The following is a 26,914-nucleotide window of genomic DNA, read 5'->3' on the forward strand; positions in this document are numbered from 1 at the left end:
ACGCGCAGGCCCAGCGGCCATGGCTCACGGGCCCAGCCGCTCCGCAGCACGCGGGATCCTCCCGGACCGGGGCACGAACCCGCGTCCCCTGCATCGGCAGGCAGACTCTCAACCACTGCGCCACCCGGGAAGCCCATCAGTATGTTTTTGAAAGCCTTGTAGTTGATTATGAAGTCTAATAAGGGTGAGAACCACAGCTCTGTGCTCTTCAAAAAAAGAAATGGAAAAAAACCACTAGGTTTTATGCTTCACTATTTTTTTTCCTCTTCAATAATGTGTTGCTTTTGTCAGTAGAAGAAAAAAAATTTAATAATTTGTTAAACAGTAATTTAAACAGTTTTAGTTTTATAATGAAAGATTATATTTTTAATGGTAGCTTGTTTATGATGTGAAATTGATTCTGGTAACCAATAAATCTTAAAGATGGCTTATGTTTAGGTGTTACAGAAAATGTCTTAATCCAGGAAGGCAGTGAGTTTATCCACATGTTTGATTTATACCATGAGGAAATTAACTTCACGAGGAACTCAACATGAGGACTGTGATGTACATATGTCAGTTCAAGTCAGAGAGCATACCTTTAGGGACTGGGTTGTGTGGTATTTCAGGTTGTTAGACTAGACCTCAGACTATATATTCTGTGTACTTACTGAAATATTTCCAGTATATTTGGAAAATATGGGTTTCTTTGTGAATACTGATAAAGGTAATTCCTAAGATACTTATTAAGCATGTAGGCACTGTTAAGTTCTGGGCTGCAAAGAATAGACCGTGGTCTTTGCTCATTACAGTCTAATGGAGAAATAGATATATAATAAGTAAGTGACTTGAATAAGAAGCCATTCTAATGATTTGAACAAGACATTGAGGATCATTACCTTTCATGGAGGTAAAGCAGATTTTCTACAGGAAATAACATTTAGGATGAGTTTTGAAGAATGAATATGTGAAAGGTGTGCTAAGAGGAAGTAGAGAAGAGCAGGATAAATAGTCTGTGCCCAGATGTCAAACATAAAGCACACCTCTGAGGAAATACAAGTTGTTAGGATCGTAACACAGGGTAGGTGGAAGGTAACCGTGGGAGATAAACCAGCAAAGGGGTGGGGCCAAGTCTGGTGGGTTTGTGTTTCTACAAGTCCAAGAAGTGCCTTCGGTTTTTAAGTAAAAATAAAAGACACATTCTTCATTTTCACCAAGAACTTTATTGAAAAACGTATTCACCCTTTTGTTCCACTACCTTCTGCCATTTTTCAGGCAACTTCATAATTCCATCTTCCCAAAACTTTTTACCTTTTTAAGCAAAGAACTCTTCCAGGTGCCTTTTACAGTCTTCTAGGGAACTGAAATTTTTTCCATTAAGAGAATTTTATAAAGACCGAAATAAATGGAAATCCAAAGATGCAATGTCTGGTGAATACAGCGGATGAATCAGAACCAGCCAAGCTGTAACAGTTTTTGCCTGGTCATCAGAGAAACATGCGGTCTTGCGTCATCCTGATGGAAGGTTATGTGTTTTCTCTTGACTCATTCTGGACGCTCTTTGTTGAGTGCTGCTTTCAGTTGGTCTAACTGGGAGCAATACTTGTTGGAATTAATCGTTTGGTTTTCTAGAAGGAGGTCATAATAAAGGACTGTCTTCCAATCCCACCATATATACAACATCACCTTCTTTGGATGAAGACGGGCCTTTGGTGTGGTTGGTGGCGGTTCATTTCACTTTCTCCACGATCTCTTCCGTTCCACATTATTGTACAGTATCCGCTTTTCATCGCCTGTCACAATTTATTTTAAAAACGGAACATTTTCGTTACATTTAAGTAGAGAATTGAATACAGAAATACAGTCAAAAAGTTTTTTTTCACTTAACTTATGTGGAACCCAAACATCAAAGCGATTCACATAACCAAGCTGGTGCAGATGATTTTCAGTGCTTGATTTGGATATTTTGAGTATGTCGGCTCTCTCCTGCACTGTATAACGTTGATTGTTCTCAGTTAATGTCTTGATTTGATCGCTGTCAACTTCAACTGGTCTACCTGAACATGGAGCATCGTCCAGCGAGAAATCTCCAGCACAAAACTTCGTAAACCACTTTTGACACATTCGATCAGTCACAGCACCTTCTCCATACACTGCACAAATCTTATTTTTACATTTCAGTTGCGTTTTACCTTTCTTGAAATAATAAAGCATAATATGCCGAAAATGTTGCTTTTTTTCTTTCATCTTCAATGTTAAAATGGCTACACAAAAATTCACCAGTTTTGATAAGTCTTTTCTTAAATGCATGCTGATATGACAGCTGTCACATACAGTCTAACAAAATTGTTTCAAATGAAGTTAAAGACAACTAAGTGCTACTAGAGCCATCTTACAGAAAAATGCCGAATGAACCTTTTGGCCAACCCAGTAATGCCACACTTAAGAGGTGCTTGTGATGAGCCATTTTTGTATTATGACTTCTAATTATATTACGTTTATATCCCTTTTTAATGTTTTTGTTTTATATATCATATGCATAATATATTGCTACAGTAATGCTTAATTTGTTAATAAAAATATACATACATGGAGGTGGATACTCAAAATCTTTTACTGATAGGAATACCTGATTAAACATCTCTGGAAGCCACTTATAGGTTATGGAAATCCACTAAAGTATTTTAAACAGAAGAACAATATCAGATTTATATTTTAGGAAGGTAACCATGTGGAAGGAGGATTGTAGGTTAGGGATACAGAGACCACTAGAAAGCTATTAAAATAGTCTGGGCCTGACATTGTGAAGGGCTCAACTAAAAGAGTGACCTTTATCTTGCTGAGATCTTTGGCCCTCCAAAGTTCTGGCTGAGAATATTTCTTAATTACCTAAAATTTATTAAGTTGAAAGATGAGTGGAAAGGATTGTTGGGTCCACATGATGATGTTTAGTGCATGTTGTTCTTACATAATTGCCATTATCTTTTCTCTTGGAAAAAGAGCATCTTCCTCTCCCTACCTACCACATTTTCCTCAGAAGTTTAATATTCCCCCATATTTCCTTATCTCTTTTTAAAGAGGTGTTCTGTTGATGTTTTTTCTTTGTTGGGTTATAGTTTACATACAGTAAAATGGACAAAATTCAGATTTACAGTTTATTTTGACAAATGAATGTACCCGTGTTACTACCATCTAAAGTAAAAAACAATTTTCATCATCCCAGAAAGATTCCTTGTTTTTCTCTCTATCCCTTAAGTAATGATAGTTCTTATTTCTTTCACTATATATTAATTCTACCTGTTCTTGAGTTTCATATAAGTGGAATCATACACTATGCATTCGTGTCTGACTTTTTGCTCAACATAATATTTTAAGAATTCATCCATGTTACACATATCATTTTTTGGATCGTATGACTGTACCACAGTGTGTTTATCCTTTCTCCTATTGATAAATATTTAAATTGTTTCCATTTTTTTCTTATTAATAATCTGCTATGAACAATTTGGTGAACATATGCTTTGATTTTTCTTGAGTATATTCTTAGGAGCAGAATTGCTAGGTCTTGTGTTCAGTTTTATTAGAAACTGCCAAACTTTTCTAAAGTACAAGGTTGTATACCATTGTATACTCTTAGCAGTATGTGAGATTTCAAGTTGCTCTACATTCTGACAGTTGGCATTGTCAGATTTTTATTTTTAGTCATCTTACTGGGTGTGAAGTGGTATCTCATTGTGGTTTTAATTTGCATTTCGCTGTCGACTACTGAAATTCAGTAGTATCTGGTGATTCATCACAGTTAACTATTAGTCATTCATACCTTCTTTTGCTAAGTGTTCAAGTATTTTGCTCATTAAAAAAATATTGGATTGTTTCGTTTTAAAAATTATTCTCGTACATCCTGGTTGTGAGTCTTTTGTCAGATAAATGTATTTTGAGTTTTTCCATTAGTCTGTGGCTTTTCTAATCATTTTAATTGTGTCTTTTTTTTTTTTTTTTTTTTTGCGGTACGCGGGCCTCTCCTTGCTGTGGCCTCTCCCGTTGCGGAGCACAGGCTCCGGACACGCAGGCTCAGCGGCCATGGCTCACGGGCCCAGCCTCTCCGCAGCATGTGGGATCTTCCTGGACCGGGGCACAAACCCGTGTCCCCTGCATCGGCAGGCAGACTCAGAACCACTGCGCCATCAGGGAAGCCCTTAATTGTGTCTTTTGATGAGCATGTTTATTTTAGTGAAGCTCATTTTCTCAGTTTTTGATTTTATTGTTAGTGACTTTCGTGTCTTGTCAAAGGAATTTTTGCCTATTTTAAGGTTGTGAGGATATTCTGTGTTCTCTTCCATATGAATATCTAATTATTTCAGAACCATTTGTTGAAAAGACCATCCTTTCCCCGAATTGTAGAGGCTCCTCTGTTGTAAAATGAAGTATTAGTGTGAATATATTTCTGGACTATCTGTTATGTTTCATTGATCTATTTGTCCTTATGCCAGTACTGTACTGTCTTAATTGCTGTAGCAAAGTAAATCTTAAAATCAGGTAGTATACTTTTCATCAAAAATTATTTTAGCTATTCTAGGGTCTTTGGATTTTCATGTTAGTTTTAGAATCAGCTTGGCAGTTTTTACAAAATGCCTGCTGGGATTTTGATTAGGATTGTGTTGAAGTTATAGATCAATTTGGGAGAATCGACATCTTAATGGTGGTGTGTTTTCCAGTCCATGTACATGAAATATCTCTGTTTAGGTCTTTACTATCTTTTAGTAATGCATTGAGGTATTTTAGGTAGAGTTCTTGCTCATCTTTCATTAAGTCTTTTCCCTAGGTATTTGATGTTTTTTTGATGTTATAAGAGTGGTATTTAAAAAAAATTAATTTCCCAAGCATTTGCTCAGTATATGTATATAAAAATGCACATGATTTTTGTATACTGACCTTGAATTCCACAACTTTATAAACTCAGTTTGGGTACTTTGTAGATTCCTTTGGATATGTTATGTACATAATCATGCCATCTGTGAATGCAGACAGCTTTCTTTCTAGTCTGTGTGCTTAATTCTTTTTATTGTCTAATTAGGGCCATCAGAAGTTATTTTTGATGAATTACTAGATTAATTCTGAACTAGAGTTATCCTTTCTGGTTCTAGTAGTAAATATACACCATACTGGAATTTGGTGTCAAGTGACTGTATCATAATGGAATTGAAGGAGGGAGGTTGGAGTGTTGTTTTTCAGTTAAGCTAAATTATCTTAAAAAGTTTGTTTTGGATACAGAACCTACATGCCCTCTATATTGAATACAACCAAATCCACCTTGAGATAGCCGTTCAGTAAGGTTGACAGTTGTACCTAGAATGCAGGATTAGGGTCAGATAATGTGTCTTATATCATTTTAAGGGAATATTTCATAATGCCATTTGCAGCAACATGGATGGACCTAGAGATTATCATACTAAGTGAAGTAAGTCAGAAAGAAAAGGACAGATACCATATGGTATCACTTATATGTGGAATCTAAAATATGACACAAATGAACTTACCTGTGAAACAGAAACAGACTCATAGACATATAGAGAACAGACTTCTGGTTGCCAAGGGGGAGGGGAGGACTGGGAGTTTGGGACTAGCAGATGTGTAAACTATTATATATAGAATGGATAAACAGCAAGGTCCTATTGTATAGCACAGGGAACTATATTCAATATTCTGTAATAAACCATAATGGAAAAGAATATGAAAAAGAATATGTATTGTATAACTGAATCACTTTGCTGTACATCAGAAACTAGCATAACATTGTAAATTGACTATATTTCAATTAAAAATATGGCAAAAAAAATTTCAGGTTTTCTGCAAGCTTGAAAAGGGGACTTATCTCTCATTTTCCGGACTTCTCCCCCCCACCTTAGTTGTAGCTTTCACTGCTTTATTGTGGGCATTCTTCCTAGCAAACCAAGCTCTTATGTATATCATTTATTACTTACTGCAGTTTGAGACTTTTGGTACAGGCCATATATATCTTAACACAGGTTAACCTCACTTTAAAGAAACCCAATGTATAAAAATCATAGTTTTTGATACGTATCATACATGGTGATTATTCTCCTAATAAAAAGATTCGGAATTATAAATACCTTGCCAGGAACACATAAAACTTAGGTACAGTCTGAAAAACACTTTTAAAAAATTCAGTAATGCAGAGAATCATTCCTTACATTTTTCCTGTCTAGTTTGGGGCTATCTATATTTGGAAGTTGCTGAGTTGGTATTTCTGCCTTGTAGTGGTGGTGCTATGCTGTAATGACCATCTGTAATATCTCTCCAGTGGAAAGAATAGCTATGGGAGACTTGTGGCAAAAATCCTTTTTTATGGTTATGTTGTGTAAGTAAGAGGGCTGTTTGGAACTTTTAATTAAAATATTTTCCAATGAAGAAGTTGCTGTTCATTTGAAAATATTTGAATGCCAAAGCTTGATAAAGAAGCTTGCAGAACCTGTTAAGCAAATAAGTACTACAGATCTCATGTGACTTAAATTGATTTTACAAATTTGCTTTTCTTTTTCTGAAGCAATTTCTGATATTCAGTAATTCTGTGTACCACGTAGTGATGTTATTACATTTGAGATCTTTATAATAAAAATAATATGTATTTTTTATAATTTTTAAAATTTATGAAATTTAACTATTTTCAGTTAAAAGCTACTCACAGATTCTGCTGTTGGTAGAGAAGATGTTGGGTTTTTTTTGGTGTGTGAAGAGGCATGGGATTTACTGTATATTCATGATTTTATATAGAGACTCATAAAAATTACTTGAAAATTACAATTTTGTAAGTCACTTGATAGTTAATATTCTAGGGGAATTTTCTTCTAAAGGAACACTGTGATAGTTTATAAAATAATTTCCTCTTTGTTTATTCACTTACATATTTTTCCTTTTCCTTTTATTATGGGGAGGATAAATATAGGATCGAACTTTTAGATTAATGGGCAGAAAAAGGGAAAAAAGATCTGTGGTTAATAAACCTAATGGTAAGTATTGAATACCATAAAGTAGATGTTTTTCCTTTTTTTTTTTTTTTTTTTTGTCAAATACAGGGTATATTTACTTCTGGCACATGGGAAGAGAAATCAGATGAGATTTCATTTGCTGATTTCAAGTTCTCAGTCACTCATCATTATCTTGTACAAGAATCCCCTGATAAAGAAGGAAAGGATGAAGTATTAGAAGGTAAGTTTGTACTACATATTTTTAAACTCTTGTAAGAGTGATTATAATTTTGAATTATGAATTTAGTTCTCTTAAGTAGTATCCTCTGGAGATATTTTACGTATGCAGAGTCGTTTCACCACATCTGAAATAGAGTATGATCTTTGCAGAGGAAAAATTGCAGCATCATTTATTTTAAAATTAATTAAATCAGCACATACTTATTGAATGCCTGAGATGTGCTTGGTACTCTGCTAAGCCCAACTGAAAAAAATTTACATTCCAGTAGGGGAGATAAGGTCTATAAGTAAGTAACAATAATAAGAGGTAAAAAGTGATAAGTGCCATCCCAAAGCACAAAGTCTTACTGGAGTTCAGAATAGGAAAGATCACTTTTAGTCCAGAGAGATTAGAGAAGATGTTATAGAGAATTAAGTAACTAAGCTGGGCTTTGAAGAATTTTTTAAAAGTTATGGATTAGTCAGTGTCATGTTTTGGATATACCCCAGACTTTAGAGTTAGATCAAGTGGGTTAAAATTCTGGTTTTTCTACTTACTAGTTACTTGACCTTTCTAAATTTGACTGATCTCATTTGTAAAATGGAGTAATACTATCTGGAGGGTTAATGGGAGGATTTAATAAGATACTGTACATAAGTACCTATCTCATGATTACTGATGTTTACCAGGCTCTTGTATAAGCATTGCAAATAGTATTCAAGTTAGCACACATCATTTGCAGCTTAATAAAGAATTTTAAGAGTTTGTTTCTTCCCCAAAAAGGCATATATTTTATTTGCTAGGCATAATTTACAAACTTGCAAAGGGAACTTGATTTTATATTATCAATCATTTTAAGAGAAAGATCCATTTTAAGAGAGTTGTTTTTTTTTTTTTTTTTTTTGCGGTACGCGGGCCTCTCACTGTTGTGGCCTCTCCCGTTGCAGAGCACAGGCTCTGGATGCGCAGGCTCAGCGGCCGTGGCTCACAGGCCCAGCCGCTCTGCGGCATGTGGGATCTTCCCGGACCGGGGCATGAGCCCGTGTCCCTTTCATCGGCAGGCGGGCTCTCAACCACTGCGCCACCAGGGAAGCCCCTAGAATCAGTGTTTCTGAGATGAATAGATAAAGGAGACTGTGGTATGATGAGAGAAGGTGAATGGATTTAAGGTAGTTAAGGCATTATTGCTGCATGTGTGTATGTATTGGGCAGTTTTAATTTGGTCGTGATTGAAGCTGTAACTAATGGTAGAAGTTACAAGCAAACCATCAGCTCAGTTAATTTGGAGATACATGTTTAAAACGATTATCAGAGGTCAGAAGATTTGAACACTGGTCTTTTATTTATTGGAGTTGCTTATTGTTTTAATTAGAGCATCAAGTCATTAGTGTTCTCCTATTCTTTTTTCAAATTAACAAAATACAAATTTGCTCAGCAAGTATAGCTATACAGCAAAAGGAAATTGTTTTTTTTTTTTTGGCTGCACAGCGTGGCATGCGGGATCTTCCCCAACCAGGGATCGAACCTGCGCCCCCCACAATGGAAGTGCGGAGTCCTAACCACTGGACCTCCAGGGAGGTTCCAGGAAATATTTTTATAGACATTATTCTTTATGCTTTGAATTTATTATGCATTTACGAGTGTAAGTAATGATCACTGATGTTAGTATCTTATTATGGATAGTAGTGCAAGTACTTACAGATATATGGGTTATAAAGGAGAAGCTGCGTAGTGGTTTTACAAGAATATTTAAGATGGCCAGGGGTGAGCAAAGGCTAGCCATGGGAGGAGGTATAGAGTTGACAGACTTCTAAGTATAATTTTGAAGAAAAATAAAGACAAGGGCAGGCTAAGAAGAACAAATAAAACAAGGTTTTCTAATAAGGAATGAGAAATTGTTTGAATCATGATTTAGAAGAATGGAACATACTATAAACATGGGAATGATATATATATCAATATATATTTTTTTATGGACTGGCTTTTTTTTTTTTTTTTTTTTTTTAAAGAAAAGGGAGAGAGCAAGAGAGACACTGGTCTTCCTCCAAAGCTTAGAGTTAGCCTTAGATATAAATCGTTAAGCAGTTGCAAAACTACATGGACTAGCAAGACATGTCATAGAATGATTTCTTTAAATCATATGATAAAATTCTGCCTTAGAATGAACATACTCACTTTTTAATTATCAAATATTTCTGTAGATGTTATTCCACAATCTATGCAAGATTTGCTGTGTATGAATAATGACTTTCCTCCCAGAGCACATTGCCTGGTAAGATGGTAAGTATACATTTTACTCAGATAACTTTTAGTATGTATGTCAGGAAGGCCCCATGACTGACTCCAGGTTTGATGATTTTCTGGGAGTTCCCACTGGGCTCAGCATGTAGTTGCTCTTATTGCTAGGATTTCTTAGAGTGACAGCATGCAAAGCAAAATCAGCAAAGGGAAAAGGTGCCTTCGGCAAAATTTGGAGGAAGTGCAAGTGTTTAAGAGTCCTTTCCTAATGGAGTCACAGAGGACATATTCAGTTCCTTTAGCAACAAGTTGTGACAACACATATGAAACGTTTTCTACCAGAGAAGCTTGTTAAAGCCTCAGCTCTCAGGTTTTTAATTCGGGGCTGGTCACGTAGGCACCCTCTGACTGTTACATAACAAAATTTCAGACTCCTAAAAGGAAAGCAGGTGTTCAGCATAAACCACTTTGTTTGTACAAACAGTTGAGGCACAATAACTCTTATCAGTTAGGGAAAATGGTGAGACCCCTCCACAAATCCAGGTTCCCAGGTACCAGCCAACGGGCAGCCTTAGAAGTAGGCCTTTCTGAGGATAGCAGTCATAGTCCTGCTATTAAATCCTTTCTGAACAGTATGTGTCATAATCTAGGTTGTACCTAAGTCTAATTCTGATGACTAGCAGAGAACGCTTAAATATCATAGGAAACTTAATAAATATTGCTGAAAATTGAATTGACATAAAATGTTGATCTCAAACAGTTATGTGATAACATCAAAACTCTCTTACGTCTATTAAACTTTCTAAAGGTCTTTTAATCTTTTTAAAATTATTCTCAGCATCTCTTTTATTTTGGAGAGGTTGGTGTTAAAACATACTACCATCAAAATGGCCCAAGTATGAGTATATGGTCAAGGAAGGAGACCTAGTTGAAGGTAATTTATGTACTGGTTTTAAATTATTCTGTTGGTGTGAATTGGTCTTTTGATTTTTTTTATTAAAGAATTTCTAAGGAAAGGGAAAATGACAGTATCTGTGTTTGTTTCTTTTTTCTTCATTCCATTGTGATTGCTATATCAAGTAGATTATGTAGCACTAAAAAGAAGAAAACTATTTGCAAGTGCAATAAACTGGTTAATGTTTCATAAATAGTCCTGTTATTTTATTCTGATCTTTTAAAAACTGTGAACTTAACTACAAAAGGAATTTAATGAATAAATTACCCATTTAATTTAATCCATCTAGATTCTTTTATCTTTTAAAATGTGAATACATACATTTAACATGACAAAATATGTCAGAAGGCAGCTTGTATCATAGAGCATGCATTTATGTGCATTCATTCATTCAGCATTAATTGACCATCTACTGTTTGGTCAGACACTGAATTAGGCAAACTAATGTTTAATTTCTAGCTCAAGTACCTATTATCTCAGCAACTTTGGGCAAGTTATTTAATTTCTCTGATTTGGTTTCTGCATTGGTAAAGTAAGAAAAATAATACGTGCCTTTGAGAGTAATTGTGAGGATTTAATAAGCTAATAACACATAGTACATATATCAAAATCTCACTGCTGTTATATAATTTCTGTTCAGCTTTTTAATATATATTTCAAAAAAGTGTATTTGACAAGTAGTCCATAGTTAAATATTCATTGAATAAATACATGAAACCTTTCTATGTATGAAATTAATGTCACTTGTTAGTGATTTCTTTATGTATTAACGAAAGTCACTTGTTAGTAGTTTTTTTTTTTAATTTATTTGTTTTATTTATTTATTTTTGGCTGCGTTGCGTCTTCGTTGCTGCATGCGGCCTTTCTCTAGTTGCGGCGAGCGGGGGCTACTCTTTATTGCAGAGGACAGGCTTCTAATTGTGGTGGCCTATCTTGTTGCAGAGCACGGGCTATAGGTGCGTTGGCTCAGTAGTTGTGGCTTGCGGTCTCTAGCGTGCACGCTCGGTAGTTGTGGCGCACGGGCTTAGTTGCTTCGCACCATGTGGGATCTTCCTAGACCAGGGCTTGAACCTGTGTCCACTGCATTGGTAGGTGGATTCTTTTTTTTTTTTTTTTTTTTTTTGCGGTGCGTGGGCCTCTCACTGTTGTGGCCTCCCGTTGCGGAGCACAGGCTCCAGACGCGCAGGCTCAGCGGCCATGGCTCACGGGCCTAGCTGCTCTGCGGCATGTGGGATCTTCCCATACCGGGGCACGAACCTGTGTCCCCTGCATCGGCATGCGGACTCTCAACCACTGCGCCACCAGGGAAGCCCTGGTAGGTGGATTCTTAACCACAGCGCCACCAGGGAGCTCCCAGTAGTTTGTTTTTTAATATTCCCATTTCCTTTTTAAAAATTTTTTTTTTTAAATTAGCATAAAGTAAATAGACCTTTTTTTGTTTTTGGTGAACAGTTCACTGAACTTTAACACATGTATAGGTTTTTTTTTTTTCCTTAACATCTTTATTGGAGTATAATTGCTTTACAATGGTGTGTTAGTTTCTGCTTTATAACAAAGTGAATCAGTTATACATATGTTCCCATATTTCTTCTATCTTGTGTCTCCTTCCCTCCCACCCTCCCTATCCCAATCCTCTAGGTGGTCACAAACCACCAAGCTGATCTCCCCGTGCTATGCGGCTTCTTCCCACTAGCTATCTGTTTTACGTTTGGTAGTGTATATATGTCCATGCCACTCTCTCAGGTTGTCACAGCCTACCCTTCCCTCTCCCCATATCCTCAAGTCCATTCTCTAGTAGGTCTGTGTCTTTATTCCCATCTTACCCCTAGGTTCTTCATGATCTTTTTTTTTTTCTTAGATTCCATGTATATGTGTTAGCATACGGTATTTGTTTTTCTCTTTCTGACTTCACTCTGTATGAGAGACTCTGGGTCCATCCACCTCACTACAAATAACTCAATTCGTTTCTTTTTATGGCTGAGTAATAGTCCATTTTATATATGGGCCACAACTTCTTTATCCATTCATATGTCGATGGACACTTAGGTTGCTTCCATGTCCTGGCTATTGTAAATAGAGCTGCAATGAACATTTTGGTACATGACTCTTTTTTTTTTTTGCAGTACTCAGGCCTCTCACTGTTGTGGCCTCTCCCGTTGTGGAGCACAGGCTCCGGACACACGGGCTCAGCGGCCATGGCCCATGGGCCCAGCCGCTCCGCGGCATGTGGGACCTTCCTGGATCGGGGCACAAACCCGCATCCCCTGCATCGGCAGGCGGACTCTCAACCATTGCGCCACCAGGGAAGCCCACGTGACTCTTTTTGAATTATGGTCTTCTCAGGGTATATGCCCAGTAGTGGGATTGCTGGGTCATATAGTAGTTCTAGTTGTAGTATTTTAAGGAACCTCCATACTGTTCTCCATAGTGGCTGTATCAATTTACATTCCCACTAACAGTGCAAGAGTGTTTGCTTTTCTCCACACACTCTCCAGCATTTATTGTTTCTAGATTCTTTAATGATGGCCGTTCTGACCGGTGTGAGATGATATCTCATTGTAGTTTTGATTTGCATTTCTCTAGTGATTAATGATGTTGAGCATTCTTTCATGTGTTTGTTGGCAATATGTATATCTTCTTTGGAGAAATGTCTATTTAGGTCTTCTGCCCATTTTTGGATTGGATTGTTTGTTTTTTTGTTATTGAGCTGCATGAGCTGCTTGTAAATTTTGGAGATTAATCCTTTGTCAGCTGCTTCATTTGCAAATATTTTCTCCCCTTCTGAGGGTTGTCTTTTGGTCTTGTTTATGTTTTCCTTTGCTGTGCAAAAGCTTTGAAGTTTCATTAGGCCCCATTTGTTTATTTTTGTTTTTATTTCCATTTCTCTAGGAGGTGGATCAAAAAGATTCTTGCTGTGATTTATGTCATAGATTGTTCTGCCTATGTTTTCCTCTAAGAGTTTGATAGTGTCTGGCCTTACATTTAGGTGTTTAATCCATTTTGAGTTTACTTTTGTGTATGGTGTTAGGGAGTGTTCTAATTTCATACTTCTACATGTACCTGTCCACTTTTCCCAGCACCAGTTATTGAAGAGGCTGTCTTTTCTCCACTGTATATTCTTGCCTCCTTTATCAAAGGTAAGGTTACCATATGTGCGTGGGTTTATCTCTGGGCTTTCTGTCCTGTTCCATTGGTTTATATTTCTGTTTTGTGCCAGTACCATACTGTCTTGATTACTGTAGCTTTGTAGTATAGTCTGAAGTCAGGGAGCCTGATTCCTCCATCTCCATTTTTCATTCTCAAGATTGCTTTGGCTGTTTGGGGTCTTTTGTGTTTCCATACAGATTGTGAAATGTTTTGTTCTAGTTCTGTGAAAAATGCCAGTGGTAGTTTGATAGGGATTGCATTGAATCTGTAGATTGCTTTGGGTAGTAGAGTCATTTTCACAGTGTTGATTCTTCCAATCCAAGAACATGGTATATCTCTCCATCTATTTGTATCATCTTTAATTTCTTTCATCAGTGTCTTATAATTTTCTGCCAACAGGTCTTTTGTCTCCTTAGGTAGGTTTATTCCTAGATATTTTATTCTTCTTGTTGCAGTGGTAAATGGGAGTGTTAATTTCAATTTCAGATTTTTCGTCATTAGTGTATAGGAATGCCAGAGATCTCTGTGCATTAATTTTGTATCCTGCTACTTTACCAGATTCATTGATTAGCTCTAGTAGTTTTCTGGTAGCATCTTTAGGATTCTGTACATATAGCATCACGTCATCTGCAAACAGTGACAGCTTTACTTCTTCTTTTCTGATTTGGATTCCTTTTATTTCTTTTTTTTCTCTGATTGCTGTGGCTAAAACTTACAAAGCTATGTTGAATAATAGTGGTGAGAGTGGGCAACCTTGTCTTGTCTTGTTCTTGATCTTAGTGGAAATGATTTCAGTTTTTCACCATTGAGGACGATGTTGGCTGTGGGTTTGTCATATATGGCCTTTATTATGTTGAGGAAAGTTACCTCTCTGCCTACATTCTGCAGGGTTTTTATCTTAAATGGGTGTTGAATTTTGTCGAAAGCTTTCTCTGCATCATTTGAGAGGATCGTATGGTTTTTCTCCTTCAATTTGTTAATATGGTGTATCACGTTATTGATTTGTATATATTGAAGAATCCTCGCATTGCTGGAATAAACCCCACTTGATCATGGTGTATGATCCTTTTAATGTGCTGTTGGATTCTGTTTGCTAGTATTTTGTTGAGGATTTTTGCATCTATGTTCATCAGTGATATTGGCCTGTAGTTTTCTTTCTTTGTGACATCCTTGTCTGGTTTTGGTATCAAGATGATGGTGGCCTCGTAGAATGAATTTGGGAGTGTTTCTCCCTCTGCTATATTTTGGAAGAGTTTGAGAAGGACAGGTGTTAGCTCTTCTCTAAATGTTTGATAGAATTTGCCTGTGAAGCCATCTGGTCCTGGACTTTTGTTTGCTGGAAGATTTTTAATCACAGTTTCAATTTCAGTGCTTGTGATTGGTCTTTTCATATTTTCTATTTCTTCCTAGTTCAGTCTCAGCAGGTTGTGCATTTCTAAGAATTGTCCATTTCTTCCAGGTGTCCATTTTATTGGCATAGATTTGCTTGTAGTAATCTCTCATGATCCTTTGTATTTCTGCAGTGTCAGTTGTTGCTTCTCCTTTTCATTTCTAATTGATCTGAGTCTTCTCCCTTTTTTTCTTGATGAGTCTGGCTGATGGTTTATCAATTTTGTTTATCTTCTCAAAGAACCGGCTTTTAGTTTTATTAATCTTTGCTGTCGTTTCCTTCATTTCTTTTTCATTTATTTCTGATCTGATCTTTATGATTTCTTTCCTTCTGCTAACTTTGGGGTTTTTTTGTTCTTCTTTCTCTAATTGCTTTAGGTGCAAGGTTAGGTTGTTTATTTGAGATGTTTCCTGTTCCTTAAGGTAGGATTGTATTGCTATAAACTTCCCTGTTAGAACTCTTTTGCTGCATCCCATAGGTCTTGGGTCATCGTGTTTTCATTGTCATTTGTTTCTAGGTATTTTTTGATTTCCTCTTTGATTTCTTTAGTGATCTCTTGGTTATTAAGTAGTATATTGTTTAGAGTCCATGTGTTTGTATTTTTTACAGATCTTTTCCTGTAATTGATATCTAGTCTCTTAGCGTTGTGGTCGGAAAAGATACTTGATATGATTTCAGTTTTCTTAAATTTACCAGGGCTTGATTTGTGACCCAAGATATGATCTATCCTGGAGAGTGTTCCATGAGCACTTGAGAAAAATGTGTATTCTGTTGTTTTTGGATGGAATGTCCTATAAATATCAGTTAAGTCCATGTTGTTTAATGTATCATGTTAAGCTTGTGTTTCCTTATTTATTTTCATTTTGGATGATCTGTCCTTGGTGAAAGTGGGGTGTTAAAGTCCCCTACTATGATTGTGTTACTGTCGATTTCCCCTTTTATGGCTGTTATGTTAGTATTTGCCTTATTTATTGAGGTGCTCCTTTGTTGGGTCCTTAAATATTTACAGTTGTTATATCTTATTGGATCGATCCCTTGATCATTATGTAGTGTCCTTCTTTGTGTCTTGTAATAGCCTTATTTTAAAGTCTATTTTGTCTGGTATGAGATTTGCTACTCCAGCTTTCTTTTGATTTCCATTTGCATGGAATATCTTTTTCCATCCCCTCATTTTCAGTCTGTATGTGTCCCTAGGTCTGAAGTGGGTTTCTTGTAGACAGCATATATACGGGTCTTGTTTTTGTATCCATTCAGCCGGTCTGTGTCTTTTGGTGGGAGCATTTAATCCATTTACATTTAAGGTAATTATTGATATGTATGTTCCTATTCCCATTTTCTTAATTATTTTGGGTTTGTTATTGTAGGTCTTTTCCTTCTCTTGTGTTTCTTGCCTAGAGAAGTTCCTTTAGCGTTTGTTTTAAAGCTGGTTTGGTGGTGCTGAACTCTCTCAGCTTTGCTTATCTGTAAAGGTTTTAATTTCTCCATCAAATCTGAATGAGATCCTTACTGGGTAGAGTAATCTTGGTTGTACGTTTTTCTCCTTCATCACTTTAAATACGTCCTGACAGTCTCTTCTGGCTTGCAGAGTTTCTGCTGAAAGATCAGCTGTTAACCTTATGGGGCTTCCCTTGTGTGTTATTTGTTGTTTTTCCCTTGCTGCTTTTAATATGTTTTCTTTGAACTTAATTTTTGATAGTTTGATTAATATGTTTCTTGGCATGTTTATCCTTGGATTTATCCTGTATGGGACTCTCTGTGCTTCCTGGGCTTGATTGATTATTTCCTTTCCCATATTAGGGAAGTTTTCAACTATAATCTCTTCAAATATTTTCTCAGTCCCTTTCTTTTTTTCTTCTTCTTCTGGGACCCCTATAATTCGAATGTTGGTGCGTTTAATGTTGTCCCACAGGTCTCTGAGACTGTCCTCAGTGCTTTTCATTCTTTTTTCTTTATTCTGCTCTGCAGTAGTTATTTCCACTATTTTATCTTCCAGGTCACTTATCCGTTCTTTTGCCTCAGTTATTCTGCTATTGATCCCTTCTAGAGTATTTTTAATTTCATTTATTGTGTTGTTCATCATTGCTTGTTTCCTCTTTAGTTCTTCTAGGTCCTTGTTAAATGTTTCTTGTATTTATTCTATTTCCAAGATTTTGGATCATCTTTACTATCATTATTCTGAATTCTTTTTCAGGTAGAGTGCTTATTTCCTCTTCATTGTTAGGTCTGGTGGGTTTTTACCTTGCTCCTTCATCTGCTGTTCTTTTTTCTGTCTTCTCATTTTGCTTATCTTACTGTGTTTGGGGTCTCCTTTTCGCAGGCTGCAGGTTCATAGTTGCCGTTGTTTTTGGTGTCTGTCCCCAGTGGCTAAGGTTGGTTCAGTGGGCTCCCTGGTGGAGGTGACTATGCCTGTGTTCTGGTGGATGAGGCTGGATCTTTTCTTTCTGGTGGGCAGGTCCATGTTTGGTGGTGTGTTTTGGGGTGTCTGTGGACTTATGATTTTAGGCAGCCTCTCTGCTAATGGATGGTGCTGTGTTCCTGTGTTGCTAGTTGTTTGGCATAGGGTGTCAAGCACTGTAGCTTGCTGGTCGTTGAGTGAAGCTGGGTCTTGGTGTTGAGATGGAGATCTCTGGGAGATGTTCGCCATTTGATATTACGTGGAGCTGGGTGGTCTCTTGTGGACCAGTGTCCTGAAGTTGGCTCTCCCACCTCAGAGACACAGCACTGACTCTTGGCTGGAGCACCAAGAGCCTTTCATCCACACGGCTCAGAATAAAAGGGGTTAAAGGAGCAGCCGATTCGCGGACTCTGGCTCACTCAGGCCGGGAGGGAGGGAGGGGTACGCGTGTGGGGTGAGCTTGCTGCGGCAGCAGCCAGCGTGACATTGCACCAGCCTGTGGTGCGCCGTCCGTTCTCCCAGGCAAGTAGACCCTGGATCACGGGACCCTGGCAGTGGCAGGCTGCACAGGCTTCCGGGAGGGGAGGTGTGGACAATGACCTGTGCTTGCACACAGGTTTCTTTGGTGGCCGCAGCAGCAGCCTTAGTGTTTCATGCCCGTCTCTGGGGTCCCGCTCGCGCCCGTCTCTGGGCCTCCTTTAAGCAGCGCTCTTAATCCCCTCTCCTCGTGCACCAGGAAACAAAGAGGGAAGGAAAAGTCTCTTGCCTCTTCAGCAGGTCCAGAATTTTTTCTGGACTCCCTCCCGGCTAGCCGTGGCGCACTAGCCCTCTTGAGCCTGTGTTCACGCCGCCAACCCCAGTCCTCTCCCTGGGATCGGACCGAAGCCCAAGCCTCAGCTCCCAGCCTCGCCCGCCCCGGCCGGGGAGCAGACAAGCCTCTCGGGCTGGTGAGTGCCGGTCGGCCCCGATCCTCTGTGCGGGAATCTCTCCGCTTTGCCCTCCGCGCCCCTGTTGCTGTGCTGTCCTCCGCGGCCCCGAAGCTCCCCGCTCCGCCTCCCGCAGTCTCCGCCCGCGAAAGAGCTTCTAGTGTGTGGAATCCTTTCGTCCTTCACAGCTCCCTCCCACTGGTGCAGGTCCCGTCCCTATCCTTTTGTCTCTGTTTTTTCTTTTTTCTTTTGCCCTACCCAGGTACGTGGGGAGTTTCTTGCCTTTTGGGAGGTCTGAGGTCTTCTGCCAGCGTTCACTGGGTGTTCTATAGGAGCAGTTCCACGTGTAGATGTATTTCTGATGTATCTGTGGGGAGGAAGGTGATCTCCACATCTTACTCTTCCGCCACCTTCTCAAATCACCTCCATGTATAGGTTTTTTTAAATTGCTACCACAGTCAGAATGTAGAACAATTCTGTAACCTCCCCCAAACTCCTCTTCTCTGTTATAATGCTGGCAGTCACTGCGCAGTCACTGATATGTTCTGAATCACTATAGTTTTGTCCTTTCAGGTGTGTCATAGAGATGGACTCAAAGAGTAATCATGTGAGACTGGCTTATTTCACTCAGCATAGTGCTTTTGAGATCCTTTGAAATAATTTTTTATCAATAGTTTTTTCCTTTTTATTGCTGAGTAGTATTCTGTTTTAAGGATATACCACAGTTTAATCATTCACCTGTTGAGGGGGTGTAGGATTGTTTCTAAGATTGGACATTTATGAATAGAGCTGCTGTAAATATTTTTGTATAGATCTTTTATATGAAAATATATTTTCAGTTTACTTGGGTAGATATCTAGGGTGGGATTAAGTCATATGGTGAGTGTATATTTAACTTTATAAGAAACAGCCAAATTGAGTTCTCTACCATTTTGCTTTCTCACCAGCAATGTATGCGAGTTTCAGTTGCTCTATCTGCAGTAGTACTTGGTGTCAGTTTTTTTAGTTTTAGCCATTCTAATAGGTATGTTTTGATATCTCATCCTAGTTTTAATTTGAATTTTGAATATCTGTCATGTGTTTATTTACCATTGTATATACCCTATGGTGCAGTGTCTGTTCAAGTCTTTTGTCCACTTTTTAATTGGGTTGTTTTCTTAATGCTGTGTTTTGAGAGTTCTTTATATATTCTGAATACACATATTTTCTCGGGACAGTAGTTTATCTTTTCATTCTCTTACTAGTGTCTTTTCCAGAATAAAAATTTTAAATTTGATGAAGTTCAGTTTATTAGATTTTTACTTTATGGATCATGCTTTAGTGCCATGTCCGAGAACACTTGCACAAGGTCACGAAGCCTTTCTTCTATTTGATAAAAATATATAAACTTAAAAACATTTTTGGTTTATTTTAGATTTATGAAAAGTTATAAAGATAGTACAGACTGTCCCGGGATACCCTTCACCCAGTTTTCCCTACTGTTAACAGTTTATGTTACCATGTTATGTGTGTCAAAACTCAGAAACCGGGCTTCCCTGGTGGCGCAATGGTTGAGAGTCTGCCTGCCGATGCAGGGGACACAGGTTCGTGCCCCGGTCTGGGAAGATCCCACATTCTGTGGAGCGGCTGCACCCGTGAGCCATGGCCACTGAGCTGCACGTCCGGAGCCTGTTGCTCTGCAACGGGAGAGGCCACAACAGTGAGAGGCCTGCATACTGGAAAAAACAAAAAACAAAAAAAAACAAACAAACTGAGAAACCAACAGTGGTACATTATTATTAGTTAAACTTTATTTAACTAGTTTTTCCACTAACATCCATTTTCTGTTCCAAGATCTAATCTGGGATACCACATTGCATGTAGTTATATCTCCTTAGTTTCTTGAGTCTCCGTTCTGTGAAAATTTCTGTCTTTCCTCATTTTTCATCATTTTGAGCTTTTGAGGGGTACTAGTCAGGTATTTTGTAGAATCTCCTTCAATTTGGGTTTGTGTCTTTTTAAAAACTTTTTAAAGTAATAAAAATTTTTTATGGTTACACGTGGGTTATGACTTTTGGAGAGAATACCATAGAGGTGAAATGCCTTTTTTTTTTTTCTGTATGCGGGCCTCTCACTGTTGTGGCCTTTCCTGTTGCGGAGCACAGGCTCTGGACGCGCAGGCTCAGTGGCCATGGCTCATGGGCCCAGCCACTCCGCGGCACGTGGGATCCTCCCAGACCGGGGCACGAACCTGTGTCCTCTGCATTGGCAGGTGGACTCTCAACCACTGCGCCACCAGGGAAGCCCTGAAATGCCTTTTTATCATATCAGAAGGTCATGTTATCATCATGACTTAGTCACTGGTGATATTAACTTTGATCACATCGCCAATTCTGTGTTTTATTCTAAAAGTTTTACATTTTATATTTAGAGCTATTATCCATTTCAAGTTAATTTTTGGATAAGATTCTTTTTTTTGCATGTGGATGTTTACTTGTGCCAACCTCATTTGTTGAAGAGTTTCCTTTCATCATTGACTTACTTTTGCACCTTTGTCCAAGATCATTTGGCCATATTTGTGTGGGTTTGTGTCTTGGTTGCTATAGTTTTGTAATAAGTCTTTTTTTTTTTTTTTTTGCGATATGTGGGCCTCTCACTGCCGTGGTCTCTCCCGTTGCGGAGCACAGGCTCTGGACACGCAGGCTCAGCGGCCATGGCTCACGGGCCCAGCCGCTCTGCGGCATGTGGGATCTTCCCAGACCGGGGCACGAACCCGTGTCCCCTGCATCGGCAGGTGGACACGCAACCACTGCGCCACCAGGGAAGCCCTGTAATAAGTCTTTAAATTAGGTAGTGTGAGTCCTTCAATTTTTTTTTTTTTTTAATTTTCAAAGTTGTTTTGGCTACTCTAGCTCCTTTGCTTTTCTATTTAAATTTTAGAATTGGTTTATCTATGTCTACAAAAAGTCCTGTTAGAATTTTGATTGGAATTGCTTTGAGTCTGTAGATCAGTTTGGTGGAGAATTGGTGTGTTTACTATGCTAAGTCTTCCATTTTATGATCATGGTGTCTCCGATTATTTAGGTCTTCTTTGATTTCAGCAGACAGATCCTGTATATGTTTTGTTAGATTTATGTCTAATTACTGCTTTTTTAAAAGGAGTTTTTGTAATGGTATTATTTAAACATTTTTCATATCCAGCTCTTTGTTACTAGTATGTAGGAATATGACTAAATTTTGTGCATTGACCTTATATCCCATGACCTTACTAAATTCAGTTATTAGTTCTCGGAGGAGTTTTGTGATGTCTTTTGGATTTTCTTTGTAAGCAGTCATGTTGTCTGTGCATAGGGGTAGTTTTATTTCTTCCTTTCCAATCTCTGGGTCTGTTTTTCTCCTTGCCTTTTTTTTTTTTTTTTTTGCAGTACACGGGCCTCTCACTGTTGTGGCCTCTCCCGTTGCGGAGCACAGGCTCCAGACGCGAGGCTCAGCGGCCATGGCTCACGGGCCCAGCTGCTCTGTGGCATGTGGGACCTTCCCGGATGGGGGCACGAGCCCGTGTCCCCTGCATCGGCAGGCGGACTCTCAACCACTGCACCACCAGGGAAGCCTTTCCTTGCCTTTTAAACTGGCTAAGGCTCTAGTAAAGTACTGAATAGGAATGATGAGAGTGGACGTCTTTGTCTTGCTCCTAATCTCAGAGGGAAAGCATTTAGTCTTTTACTATTAAATATGTTAGGTGTAGTTTTTTCATAAATGCTCTCTATTAGGTTGAGCATGTTCTATTCCTAGTATGCTGAGAGCTTTTATATGAATGGATGTTGAATTTTGTCAAGTGCATTTTCTGCTTGAATTGATATGATCATTTATTTCTTGTTTCTTTTTTTTATTATTATTTTTTGGCTGTGTTGGGTTTTTGTTGCTGCGCACGGGCTTTCTCGGTGAGAGGGGGCTACTCTGTGTTGCGATGCATGGGCTTCTCATTGTGGTGGCTTCTCTTGTTGCGGAGCATGGGCTCTAGGCGCACGTGCTTCAGTAGTTGTGGCTCGTGGGCTCTAGAGTGCAGGCTCAGTAGTTGTGGTGCATGGGCTTAGTTGCTCTGCGGCATGTGGGATCTTCCCGGACCAGGGCTCAAACCCATGTCCGCTGCACTGGCAGGCAGATTCTTAACCATTGTGCCACCAGGGAAGTCCCTATTTATTTCTTCTGTAGATTTTTAATATGGTGATTACATTGGTTGATTTTGGTAGATAGCTATTCAGCTTTGCATCGCAAGATGAACTCTACTTCAGCTTCTTCGTGGTGTAATTTGTATTTGTGCTTATATTTATTGCTGTATTTGATATGCAGGTATTTGGTTGAGGACTTTAGTGTCTGTGTTAATAAGAAATATTGGTCTTTAGTTTTCCTATATTTTGATTTTGATGTCAGAAATGCTGGCCTCATAACATAAATTGGGAGGTATTTTGTTCACTTCTGTTTTCTGGAAGAGACTGTGTAAAATTGATGTTATCTTCTTTAATATTTGGTAGAATTTGCCATTGAAACCATCTGGGCCCACAGTTGTTTTATTGAGGTGGCAGTCTCTTCTAAGATCCAGGCTTTAAGGAGAAGTCGTAGTTCCAGTTCGTTGCCTCATGTACACCCATATCCCTGAGGGGCCATTCAAAACGTTACAACCTGTGTACTGATTTGGATTGATGGAAAGTGCATGCACAGACAATGCTTGATTAAATATAAAGCATACAGAAGGAAACTGATGTGTTTAGTGTACTTTGTAGAGAAATTGGTAACATCATCAGAAAAAATATGCGGCTTCTTACTCTCAGTCCCTCATAAGCAAGGGATGCCAATATCTGAGTCATATTATACTTTTGGAAGCATAGTTTTGAGACCTAGCCTTATTTATATTTATTATGAGGCTCGGGCAATTTAGACATAACCTAGCCTGGATACATGCCAAAGACAACTTCCCCTGGGCCGGTTATACCTTATCAGTCTCAGAGTGATATAATTCATATTATTTATGTGAATTTAGCTAAGCTAAATATGTGGTATTCTCAGACATAAACAGACTTTTCTTCCATCACTCTCAGTCTGTCTAGTCTGTCAAAGCACCTTCAGTTTTGCAGACAGCTTTGTGAGCCATACTAATAGGCTTTTAGCATCTGAAAGGCTGATCCTGTAAAATCCCAATCCCTAGTCCCTAGCTGTGAGGGCCTATATCCAGAGTTGATAATCCCCTGGTTTTCTTCAGAGTCACCTTTGCATGCTTACTTCTGCCATTCAGTTCCCTCTTTGTTTCTGTGACTCAGGAATCTTCTCTTTATTCTTTCAAGTTCAGCTGTGTATTTCAAAAAACATTATCATGTCTTACTAGGTATTTGGTGTGTTTGGGGGGAAGGGGGACCTGTGTCATGTCAATCTGCTGTATCACTTCCATTTTTTAAATTTGATTTTTCTTAAAGGTTAGAAGACCAACAACCATCTTCTGAGAACTCTTTGAAAATTAGACATATTAAAAGTATGTGTGTTTTCTTTTATTTAGCAAACATTCTTTTTAAACACTTACTCTGAGCCAGGTACTGGGATATGAAAGATAAAATGTGGTCCCTGCCTCAGTGAGCTTTGGGATTAGAAGAGGGATAGAGAGAAGGGAACAAATGGCAACACTGTTGGTAAGTGCTCTCATGGAGGGCAGTACAGGGCTTGATGCAAACTCATAGGAGATACTGCCTTTCTAGACAGATCAGGTCAGGAAAATGTTTCCAGAAGAGGTGATGCCTTACCTGAATCCTGCAAGGCAAGTGAGAATAAGCCAGGTGAAGTTAGATGAAAAGATATTCAAGGCCGAAGAAGAGCATCAGTAGACGTGATGATGCCTAAATGAACTTGAAACCTGCGAGTAGTTTGGTAAGCCTGGAGTATGGCAGCTGAGTGTGGAGAATGGCAAAAGATGAGGTGGTGTCTGTGTATTTGGAGCCTAATGTGAACTGGGCATCTTCAGAAGATTTCATAATGTTCTCATACTTAGGTTTTTTTTTTTTTACAGAATTTTAAAATTATAATTGTTAAAAATAAAAATTCTTAAAATTTTCAAGGATACAAATTAATCACCATGGTTCTTAGCAACTGAAGAATAAGATACACAGAAGTTTTCACCTATAAATATTTCATTCTTTTAATTGAACTAAAGTTAATAAAGCAGACACTGAAAATTTGAGGTATTATGCAAAATATTTATACCATACATAATACAGTTAGTAAAGATTGACCCTGTCAGAATGAGAAAAACTTAACATATGATTAATCAAAATTCTATTAATCTATAGAAAATAGATTCTATTAATCTTTAGAAAATAGAACATTTATGTCAAATGCTGAATTTTGATGGTTTATCAGTCTACACCTATTTTGATATATCCTAGTTTCAGTTTTTATATCAAGCACATGCCAGATTAGCTTTAAGCCTGTTTAACTTTTTAAAGGGTATTTTATAGAACTGGTCTCAAGAAGATATGTGGACACGATTGCTGCTGAACCTGGACTTGGGTCTGCACAGCACAGCCAATCAACTAAAACCGCGTTGTGGTGAAGTAAAGCGCATCATTTATTGCAATGTACCAAGCAAGGAGAACGGGCAGCTCATGCTCAAAAGACCCAACTCTGCGATGGCTTTCAGGGAAGGGTTTTCAAAGGCACCGCATGGTCCATGATCAGCTTGTGCTCAGTTCTTGGACTGGTTAGCAAGGTGAAGTTTCGCACATCATCAGTCTTCTGGCTCCAACCAGTTTGGGGTCTTCGTGCTTGGGGTCGGCAGTTTTCATCTGGTGGGGGTCTGGTTTCTGTAAAAACAAGTTAGGAATGTGTGTCAGATTTTTATATCTTTCAGGGAACTGGGAGTTCAGTGACTCTGCTATGTGGCTGATTTATAGTCTAAATTGTTATCAGTTTCTTGCCCCAACATCTTTGCTTTGTTTCTACATGCTTACATTTCCTAATAATTAACTCTTGAGCCAGCCTTTTGAGATTCAGGGGAGGTCTGGGAGACTAAAGCAAAAGCCTCTTACTTCAAAAAACAGGGGCACAAAGGCTTGTTTACAGTTTCACGATCAAGTTTTATAGTCTAGGCAAGGTAACTAATCTTAATGGTGTGATCTGTTGGCTGATTCTCTCTGCCTCCTTATATAACCTATCCTTTAAATAACTTCTAATGGCTGATCCTTATATCATCATTAGAGATTTATTCCCTTCATTATTTGTTACTTATTAAAAGAAAATTAGCCCTAGAAATGACACAGACATTAGCCTTAGCAGACATTTATGTCCAAAGGTAAATTTATGAGGTATTTTTTGAGCAGAGGGTGTGGTGGCCAGGATAATGAACCTTTGTACCTCCTAAAGATGTCCACATCCTGGAACATGTGAGTATAGGTTATGTGGCAAGAAGGAATCGAGAGCAGATGGAATTAGGGTTGCTAATCAGCTGATTTTAAGATAGGGAGATTTTTCCTGGGTTATCTGGGTGGGCTGAGTATAATCACAAGAGTTCTTAAAAATAGAAAAAAGAGGCAGAAGATAGTCAGTGTCAGAGTGTTGTGATGTGAGAATAACTTGGCCTGCTGTTCCTGGATTTGAAGATGGAAGAAGGTCATGAGCCAAGGAATGAAGGTAGCCCCTAGAAACTGGGAAAGGCAAGGAATGGATTCTCCCTTAGAGTCTCCAGAAGGAATATAGCCTTGCTGACACCTTGACTTAGCCTGGTGAGACTTGCATCAGACTTCTAACTTATAGAACTGAAAGATAATAAATTTGTGTTTTTCTAAGCTGCCAAGTTGGTGGTAATTTGTTACAGCAGCAATATGAAAATAATACAAAAAGTGAGAGCATAAATGTCATATGCCTGAGGAGACTTTACTGAGATTAGAAAAATAACACTGAAAGTGTATTTAACTGAGGACAGATGTATTTAACTGAGGACAGATTTTGTCTCTGATTTTGCCTTTGTCTAGCCTGGTCTTTGGGCTTTCACCTTCAATCACACTTCATTGGTCACCACAAAGAAACAGCAACAGCGTAAGCAACAGTCCATAGAAATCTTGTCAGCTGTGTAGTTGAATAATTAGGATAGCTTTTTTAAAAAAGATTCATATTTGTGATTTTAATGTATTTTTTTTCTAGTCCTAGAAAGAGATACGTGTAAAAGAACCTGATAGTTTTGAAAGAATGGTATTTAGCCCTAAGGACCTGTAAAATGTTCTTATTCTTTCAGAAGCAAACGTTTAGAGGACTTCCGGTAACTGTGACATGAAGAATTGTCAATTCCTCTCTGGAAAAAAAGTGTGAAAAAAAAAAGTATGAAACTGGAAAAAAATAATCAAAACAACCATTTCAAGGCACTAGAGGCAAATAAACTTAGGAGCATTTATTCTTGAACAACTGCTAGAGCTTAGGTAAGAGTAGAGGGAACCTCTGGCCCTTTTGCTGTTGCTGTTTCTGTCACCTCCCCCTCTTCTCCCCAGTCTGTGTTGATGAGAACTGTAGCTTTCCAGTCTAGGTTGGCCGTGAAAACCATAAGCTCTATTGCCAGATGGGCAGATTTGATTCTGGGTGGAGGGCAAAAGCCTGTAGCTTTGCCTACTAAAAGTAGCAGACTCAATTGAGAATGGATGGGGAAACCCTGTACCTTTGCTAGGTCA

General features: G+C 38.4%; 1 protein-coding gene across 1 annotated transcript in view; it reads left to right on the top strand.

Moving 5' to 3' along the window:
- Window positions 1-26,914, top strand: part of RAB3GAP1 (RAB3 GTPase activating protein catalytic subunit 1) — a 127,786-nt gene that overhangs the window by 33,486 nt on the left and 67,386 nt on the right. The window contains exons 7-8 of the mRNA XM_007464007.1: window positions 7,074-7,206; window positions 9,387-9,465. Of these exons, the coding sequence (XP_007464069.1) occupies window positions 7,074-7,206; window positions 9,387-9,465 (212 nt within the window). The remainder of the gene's footprint in view (window positions 1-7,073; window positions 7,207-9,386; window positions 9,466-26,914) is intronic.

The sequence above is a fragment of the Lipotes vexillifer genome, unplaced genomic scaffold, assembly GCF_000442215.2.
Source record: "Lipotes vexillifer unplaced genomic scaffold, Lipotes_vexillifer_v1.1 scaffold233, whole genome shotgun sequence".
NCBI lineage: Eukaryota > Metazoa > Chordata > Mammalia > Artiodactyla > Lipotidae > Lipotes > Lipotes vexillifer.